The sequence below is a fragment of the Monodon monoceros genome, unplaced genomic scaffold (genome assembly GCF_005190385.1).
Source record: "Monodon monoceros isolate NGI ecotype Baffin Bay Population unplaced genomic scaffold, NGI_Narwhal_1 Super_Scaffold_16, whole genome shotgun sequence".
Classification (NCBI taxonomy): domain Eukaryota; kingdom Metazoa; phylum Chordata; class Mammalia; order Artiodactyla; family Monodontidae; genus Monodon; species Monodon monoceros.
This window is the reverse complement of record NW_021703772.1, coordinates 18,494,563-18,503,176: the sequence shown is the minus strand read 5'-3', so window position 1 is coordinate 18,503,176 and position 8,614 is coordinate 18,494,563. Positions and strand designations below refer to the sequence as shown.

At 56.8% G+C, this 8,614-nt stretch overlaps 1 protein-coding gene across 1 annotated transcript; it reads left to right on the top strand.

Annotated features, from left to right (window-relative positions):
• Nucleotides 1–434: 434 nt before the first annotated feature.
• Nucleotides 435–8,070, top strand: DES (desmin). The gene is made up of 9 exons (XM_029225866.1): nt 435–1,094; nt 2,343–2,403; nt 2,525–2,620; nt 2,736–2,897; nt 3,054–3,179; nt 3,587–3,807; nt 5,392–5,435; nt 6,977–7,059; nt 7,273–8,070. The coding sequence occupies exons 1-9, from the start codon at nt 517–519 to the stop codon at nt 7,312–7,314; spliced, it is 1,413 nt and encodes a 470-aa protein (XP_029081699.1). The 5' UTR covers nt 435–516; the 3' UTR covers nt 7,315–8,070.
• The last annotated feature ends 544 nt before the right edge of the window (nt 8,071–8,614 follow it).

Genomic DNA, 8,614 nt, shown 5'->3' with positions numbered 1-8,614 from the left:
AAAAAAAGGTGATTTGGAGCCTTTCTTGGAAATAGGCCTTGTCCCTTCAGGAAATGACCCAAAGTGTCTGCTTGCAGCAAAAAGGAGCCCCTCAAACTACATGGAAGCCTCTCCCCTGCTCTCTCCCCTGCCCGCAGGCAGGCGGGCCTACCTGGGGGCTCCAGACATGCTTGAGCCCTGGGTGAGGCGATTGGCAGGCCTGCCCATCTTCTGCCCCCCTAGGTCCACCAGCCTCTCCCACGCCCCTCAGGGGGCCCCCACCCGCCGGCTGAGGGGCGAAGGCTTCTTGCGGGGGAGCTGGCCTCCCTGCCCCCACGCCAGAGGCCGTCCTTTCCTGGCAGGACAGCGGGATCCTGCAGCTGTCAGGGGAGGGGCGGCGGGGGCTGATGTCAGGACGCATACAAATAGTGCCGACGGCCTGGGGCCCTGTCTCCCCTCGCCGCAGCCACTCTCCGGCCGGCCGCCCACCGCTTCCTCCTCCGCGCAGCGCAGCCCAGCCTCGCCCTCGCCGCCACCATGAGCCAGGCCTACTCGTCCAGCCAGCGCGTGTCCTCCTACCGCCGCACCTTCGGCGGGGTCCCGGGCTTCCCGCTCGGCTCCCCGCTGAGCTCGCCGGTGTTCCCGCGTGCGGGCTTCGGCACCAAGGGCTCCTCGAGCTCGGTGACATCCCGCGTGTACCAGGTGTCGCGCACGTCGGGCGGGGCCGGGGGCCTGGGGTCGCTGCGGGCCAGCCGGCTGGGGGCACCCCGCGCGCCCTCCTCCTACGGCGCGGGCGAGCTGCTGGACTTTTCGCTGGCCGACGCCGTGAACCAGGAGTTCCTGACCACGCGCACCAACGAGAAAGTGGAGCTTCAGGAGCTCAACGATCGCTTCGCCAACTACATAGAGAAGGTGCGCTTCCTGGAGCAGCAGAACGCGGCGCTCGCTGCCGAGGTGAACCGGCTCAAGGGCCGGGAGCCGACGCGGGTGGCCGAGATCTACGAGGAGGAGCTGCGCGAGCTGCGGCGCCAGGTGGAGGTGCTCACCAACCAGCGCGCCCGCGTCGACGTCGAGCGGGACAACCTGCTGGACGACCTGCAGCGGCTCAAGGCCAAGTGAGGACCCAGCGCTCCCAGAACCCCCCTCTCCATGGGCTGGGCGCGGGAGGCTAGGCCTGGGGCTGGGTCCAGCTGTCAGCACCCTGTCGTATGTACCCAGGGAGAGGGCCGTCTACCTGTGTCCCCCCAGGAGGGGAGAGGGACGCCAGGTCTCTCCCCTGTGCCCGCAGTCTGCAAACAAGGAATTTTCTTGGGGACATCATGGGGTGGAAACGGGAGACCTTGGGAGACCAGGTGCTTCCTAAAAAAGCATCTTAAGTTGCTGGGGGTTGGGCAGGCACATGGATGGAGAAAGGAGGCCCATGTGCAGTCAGAGGGAGAGGGGAGGTTGGTAGGAGACAAGGAAATCTGGGGCCAGCAGTAGCTCTCAGCTCATCTGTGATTAGGCCCTGCGGATGGGGGTAGAGAGGGCATCTTGGCCCCTGGGCCCGGCTGAAGCTTTCCAGGAGGGAGCGATAAGCTAGAGGAAAGCGGAGAGTGGGTGGGGACCGCAGCCCTCAGAAAGCTTGGAGGACCAGATGGTGGGCTCCACCAGGCTCCCAGTATGTACAGGCAGCAAATGTAGTGAGCCAAGTCACTGGCCCACTACCCAGGTCACAAATGTTAAATGAGCACCTGCGTGGGCCAGGCTGGGCCTGGGGCCTGGGAACGCAGAGGTGGATAAAATAGACATGGTTCTTGGACCTCCCTGGTGGCACAGAGGTTGGGAGTCTGCCTGCCAGTGCAGGGGACAGGGGTTCGAGCCCTGGTCCGGGAAGATCCCACATGCCGCGGAGCAACTGGGCCTGTGCGCCACAACTACTGAGCCTGCGCTCTAGAGCCCGCGAGCCACAACTACTGAAACCCGCAACAAGAGAAGCAGCCACCGCAATGAGAGGCCCGTGCACCACAACGAAGAGTAGCCCCTGCAACTAGAGAAAGCCCGTGTGCAGCAACAAAGACCCAACGCAGCCAAAAATAAATAAATAAATAAATATTAAAAACAAACACAAAAAAATAGACATGGTTCTTAATCCCAGGGAGGTCACAGTCTGGTGGGGACATAGATTTCCAGGGTGTGGCTCCAGGGCAGAGATTGGGCCACTTCCTGTTCCCTCCCTGTGTGGGCGGGGCCTCCTGTCTCTATCCAGCAGCCAGGCCTCCTTTCTCTGTCCTGAGCCCACTCCCTGGGCAGCCCCCAGTCAGTCTTCTCCACTGCCAGTTTTATGCCCACCAACTGTCTGTCCTCCTGCCTGTCTCTGCCAGGATGCAAGAGGAAATTCAGCTGAAAGAAGAAGCGGAGAACAATTTGGCTGCCTTCCGAGCGGTGAGCCCTCTTTGGTCCCCCAGCAGCCGTACCCCTTCTGTCCCCTCTGTGTCGCCCCTGGTCTCCCTCTGCCCTGACCGGGTGATCAGTGACCCTCTCCTTCTCACTTGACCTTCACCAGGATGTGGATGCAGCCACTCTAGCTCGAATTGACCTGGAGCGCAGGATCGAATCTCTCAACGAGGAAATTGCGTTCCTTAAGAAAGTGCACGAAGAGGTATGCCCTTGTGAAAGCAGCTGGAAGGGGAGGGCAGGTGCTGGGCTCCGGGAATGGGGGTGTGAGGATACGTGTGGGGCCTGGTCGGGGACTGAAGCCCAGCTGTACCCTGCAGGAAATCCGTGAGCTGCAAGCCCAGCTTCAGGAACAGCAGGTCCAGGTGGAGGTGGACATGTCCAAGCCAGACCTCACGGCTGCCCTCAGGGACATCCGGGCTCAGTATGAGACCATCGCGGCTAAGAACATCTCGGAAGCTGAGGAGTGGTACAAGTCAAAGGTGGGACTCTGGCCCCTCTGGCCCCCTCAATCCCAGTTTGGAGGTACTTCCTATGGCTCCATCTTTGGGGAGGAGGGTGATCCTGGGGTCTCCATGCTCCCTTGCCCACCCCTACCTGTGTCCGGGTCATCTCAGGGACCCTCTCTTCGCCCTTAGGTGTCTGACCTGACCCAGGCAGCCAACAAGAACAATGATGCGCTACGCCAGGCCAAACAGGAGATGATGGAGTATCGCCACCAGATCCAGTCCTACACGTGCGAGATCGACGCCCTCAAGGGCACTGTGAGTCCCTGCCCACCTTGCCTGGTCTAGCCCTTCCTGTCTGCAGCTCACACTCTGTGACCTCGGGCCCATCACAGAGTCTCTGTCTGCTCAAATCTACCACAGGGATAAAAAAGATAGGTGGATTCCCAATGGGGCTCTCAGGAATCATGGGACTCCTGCATGGAGGCGAGGAGGCCGAACAGTCATGCTCCCTTGTATCAGTTCTGTTCTCTGAGTTTCCACATGAGACTTCATTTGAGTTCATAGTTCCCTGGCTCAGAAGAGTTTGACAAGCCCTAGACTTGGCCATCTGGGGTTGCCTCCCAGCCCCGAGGCTGTGCCTCTCTCCATCCTGGGCCCCGAGTGTCCCCCCCCACCCCGCCCCACTGCAGCCTGTCCTTGACCCGGGCGCCCCTCCCCTGCAGAACGACTCCCTAATGAGGCAGATGCGGGAGCTGGAGGAACGCTTTGCTAGTGAGGCCGGAGGCTACCAGGACAACATCGCACGCCTGGAGGAGGAGATCCGACACCTCAAGGATGAGATGGCCCGCCACCTGCGCGAGTACCAGGACCTGCTCAATGTCAAGATGGCCTTGGATGTGGAGATTGCCACCTACCGGAAGCTGCTGGAGGGCGAGGAGAGCCGGTGAGGGGCAAGGCAGGGGCTGGCCGTGGGCTCCTGGGGGGTGCTGGGGGCCCATTCCTGCCCTGAAGCGGGGCTCGGGATCACCTTCACGAGATCTGGAAACAATATTATACGAGTCCACCACTCTGCTAATTGCAGAGAATTAACCAAGGCCACCTGGGTAAAAAGTGATTTAATTAATAGCTTTTATAAAAAGAGAAGTATAAGTATTCCCACATCCATCTTCAGAATTAAGAACCAGCAGCATAAAACCATACTCAGCAACCAGTAATAAACCATTACTGCCGGTCAAGAGAGAGACGGAAGCACGGGGGGAATGATGAGGAAGGAAAGGGAGGAGCCAGATAGAGACAAATAGAGACAGAGGGGCTTGGACACGATAGGCTAAGAGAGAAGGTGCAGAGACTCGTGCTCAGAGGGTGCACACACACACACATGCACATGTATACGCACACATATGCTCATAGGAAAAGACACAATGATATTCTCAGAGCAAATCACCTCTAGACACAGAAAACAACCTACAACCAGAAAGGGACACGAGGGAAACTTCTTGATTGATGGAAATGTTCTATATCTTGATTTAGACTGGTGGTTACATGTTTGTAGACACTGATCAAAACTCACATAAATATAAATTTATTTTATTTATTTATTTTATTTATTTTTGGCTGCGTTGGTTCTTCATTGCTGCGTGTGGGCGAGCGGGGGTTCTTCATTGCCGCTGTAGTTGCGGCGAGCGGGGGTTACTCTTCGTTGTGGTGCGTGGGCTTCTCATTGTGGTGGCTACTCTTGTTGTGGAACACAGGCTGTAGGCGCACGGGCTTCAGTAGTTGTGGCATGTGGGCTCAGTAGTTGTGGCACGCAGGCTCAGTAGTTGTGGTGCACGGGCTTAGTTGCTCCATGGCATGTGGGATCTTCCCAGACCAGGGCTCGAGCCCGTGTCCCTTGCATTGGCAGGCGGATTCTTAACCACTGCGCCACCAAGGAAGCCCCTTCACTATGTAAACTTATCATCAATTAATAACAGGTCAATTACTCAACAAAATGATGCCCATTGATACTCACAAAAATGATAAAATCTGAAGTTTAAAAAGATCAGCAGACGTATTTAGATACAGATTTATACAAAGAAAGATTTCAGATATTGTAGAATAACATCTGCACTAGGCATAAATGGGGGTGGCAGCTCCTGGGACTTGCCCTCAGATGAATGGGCCAGAGGTTCCCAGCCTGCCTGGAGGGTGGGCACACACAGTGGATGTCACCCACAGCTGCCGTTGATACACCCTGCAATGCCGAGGGCAAGAAGCAAATCCTGGTGCAATGGAGGGTGCAGTGGGGTTGGGGGTTCTGGTGTCACACCAGCAGGTCAGAGATGGAATGGGTGATCCTTCCAGAAGGGACAGTTCCTGGGACAGCTGGAGTTGGCCTTTGGCCCCATGCCCCGAGCAGTGTTGAAGTCAGTGGAACTGGAACAGCTGAGGATGGTGTTTACAGAGGACCAGGGCAAGCTTTGAGGGGTGGTCACAGAGAGAGATGGAGGGTCCTAACCCTTTGGGGGCTTGTTCTCTCCCCTTTCAGGATCAACCTCCCTAACCAGACCTTCTCTGCCCTCAACTTCCGAGGTGAGTGTATGTTGGCAAGTGGAGGCTGGGGTGGCAGGGGATAGGAGTCCAGTGTGGGCACTGCCCAAGGCCAGCCAGGAGGGGAGGATAGAACCGTAGGGACAGGGCTGCGGTCTGGGGAAGAGAAAGGGGGCTGCTACAGGAGGACGGGGGAGTTTAGGTAGAGGCGCCTTCTAACAGAGGGAGCTTTTAATTTTATTTTATTTCATGGTATTGTATTGCATGACCATGTCCCCTGCACCTTCTGGGAGTATTGAATGGCCACTAGTTTCTGTTTCCTAATATGCCCAAACTCCAAGGTACCAGGGGTGTCCTTGGGGACCAGGCATCAGGAGCATCTAGAACCATATATCCTGGGTTACAAGGCACCCACCACTCACTGTCTGTTTGGCAAGTTGCCAAGCACTCCCCCCCCGCCCCCCCCCGCCCCCACCCCCAGCTGCTTGTTGAACACCTCCAGTTTGCTGGAGCAAGACGTTGGGTGCATGTTTTAAAAAATGAAGCCAAACCTTAGCAAAGCCAAACAATTAAAAGAACGAACTCCTAGGGCATTCTGCCATTCTGATGTTAGTAATATGCAGATCGAGTGGTTTCCAAACCCCAGAGAGCAGAAAAACATGCTATAATAATACATTAGGAAAGCAAGCTGGAGTCCTTGGCAGCTTCGCCTTTCCTAGATCAAACCTTTTATATATTCGATGTTCATTTTCATCAGGAAAAAATACACGCTGTGCTTCACCGAGTTACAATGTTCATCACATGCTGGTTGCCTGCTAAGGAGATTCACCAACACCAAACTCATAATACCAAGGACCTAAATTTGACCCTTCCCATAAAACTCAGAACATCTCTTTTCAGTTAGTAGTTTATCCAGACACCAAGTGTGAGCCTTGCATTTAAAATCGCTCAATGCTTTTACAAGCCAATAATTCTGGGCCATTATAGGGAAAGTACCATCGTTACCATTTAACAGTGGGGAAACTGAGGCACAGAGGGACAAGTGACTGGCCAAGGGCACCGTGAACCAGTGACTGACTCCTCTCCATCTCTCTTTCATTAAGACATCAAACTGCTCACCTGGAGTCTTAAGGGGGCTGGGTACCATGAGGTCCCCCAAAAGAGTATCTTGGTTCTGGGCTTTGGGGTCCCGTCAGGGTACAAATTCATGCAGGGCTGTCCTGCAGCCAGGGGTGTAGAGGGAGCGAGGAGGTGTGTGTGTTGGGGGGTGGGGGTGTGGGAATGCTGGGCGGCCTGGGCCTCGGGGATCCCTTGCCGCCCTGAACCCACTGCACCCGGAGCATATCTGTTGGCTCCTGACCTTATCCCAGCCCTGGGACAGGTCCCTGGGTCTGCAGAGCCACCTGTTGGGTGCTGGGCTTAAGGACAGGTGAGGACATTTTGCTGAAAAAGTAACAGACCCATCTTGAGGGATTGGGCGTCTTCCGGGCTCTGCCCAGTGGGACCAGGGAAGGACTCCCAGCCACAGGAAGAGCCCAGGTGTGGCCTTGGTCAGGCTGAGTATGTGGATGGATCTGTTATAGAAACAAGCCCCGAGCAAAGGGGTTCTGAGGTCCATACCAAGAAGACAGTGATGATCAAGACCATTGAGACCCGGGATGGGGAGGTAAGTGGTCTGCCTAGTCCCCTTTACCCTTGGCGGGGGCCTCTGGGGTGTTTCCGGGGGGCTGTCAGCCAGGTGCTTTCCACCAGCTGTGCTGGTTCAGGCTCCTGCCTGGGGGCAGAGGGGATCCTGCTGTGCTGGGGTGGAGGTGGCCCGGGGCCATGGCTCCGTTCTCTGGCCAGCACTGGGTTAGACTGGGTTTCTCTTCCTCTCCAGGTCGTCAGTGAGGCCACACAGCAGCAACACGAGGTGCTCTAAAGCCAGAGACCCCTCTGCCATCAGAGACCGTCCTCACCCCTGTCCTCACTGCCTCCTAAAGCCAACCTCCTTCTATCCCAGGGCAGCACACCCAGACACAGCGCTCCCCTCACAGCCTCTGACCCCTGCTCACCGACCAGCCCTCCCCCACAGGGGACGTGGCCGAACCCTCCCAGGCACAGGGAGCCCCCTGCTGTATGAGGTGTGGATGTTGGAAGTGAGTGAGCCTGGCCCTCAGCTGCCCTTGTAGTGTGCTGGGCAGAGCCGGGATGGAGACAAGGCACAGCAGTGACCCTGCCCCTCCCACATCTGTGACCTCAGGCTCTAGCCTCTGGCTTTGGAGAGGACTCCAGCGCAGGGTGTAGGGACCCCGCAGGGTCAGGCTCAAGCCCCATGGACCTCGCCCACCCCCCCTCCCCGGCCTGAGTCAGAAAGGGCTGCATCCTCAGGAAGCCGGGCAGGTGACTAGGGACACAGCCCTCTGCGGAGACCGTGGGGCTTGAGACTGACCCCAGGGCCCATTCCTTTCCCAGGGTGGGCTTAGAAAGCAGGGGCTGCAAGAGGGAACCCCCGAAGGTGCCAGATGTGGGAGCAGGAGATTCAGAAGGAGAGAGGGTGGGCGAGATGCTAGAGAGGAGAGGAGAGAGGCAGAGAGCGGTCTCAGGCAGGTGGCCGGGGTGCCCACTTCCCTGTGCCTCCCCCTCCCCTGCTGCAGAGGCTCTGGACAGAAACAATAAAAAGATAAGCACAAGCCTAGCATGGTCTCTGCTGTCTTGACTGCCAGGTCTCCTCTGGGGAGCCCCAGGGCCCCGTCGCACCACCTCATGAGATGGACTGTGTGCAGCCTTCCTGCCCAGCTAGACTGTCCCCCGGGGCCTGTCACCCCTTCTGTCCCCAGAGCCTCCCAGCCTTGCTGTATGTGTGTAGCATATGGGGGAGGGGGCTGGGCAGGGGGCTTTGGTTGGGGAATCACAGATACCTCTCGTTAGGCCCCAGTTCCAGGACTGACCCCACAGACTGGCTCTGAAGTAGGGCTCCCTCGGTCCCTTTCCTAAAGAAACTTACACTTTCTTCCCACTAAACCTGCATCTTTTAAGCTCAAAGCCAGATTCAGGAAAAATAACAATATTAAGAAAAATAGAAAGCTCTGTCTTGTTCTTGGAGAAGAAGACTCGACACTCTAAAGATGTGATGTCAAGTCATCCTATGTTAATTTATAATTTCAATGCAATACAATCTCAATTAAAATACCAAAGGGAAATTTGGGAAGATGGGAGGGGAAGGTAGGACATATTAAAAA

Excerpts from the sequence above, each read along its gene's own strand:
- DES (XM_029225866.1), top strand. The coding sequence starts at position 517 with ATGAGCCAGGCCTACTCGTCCAGCCAGCGCGTGTCCTCCTACCGCCGC. Across the intron at positions 1,095-2,342 it reads CTGCAGCGGCTCAAGGCCAA|GATGCAAGAGGAAATTCAGC; the intron begins GTGAGGACCCAG and ends TGTCTCTGCCAG. Across the intron at positions 2,404-2,524 it reads ATTTGGCTGCCTTCCGAGCG|GATGTGGATGCAGCCACTCT; the intron begins GTGAGCCCTCTT and ends GACCTTCACCAG.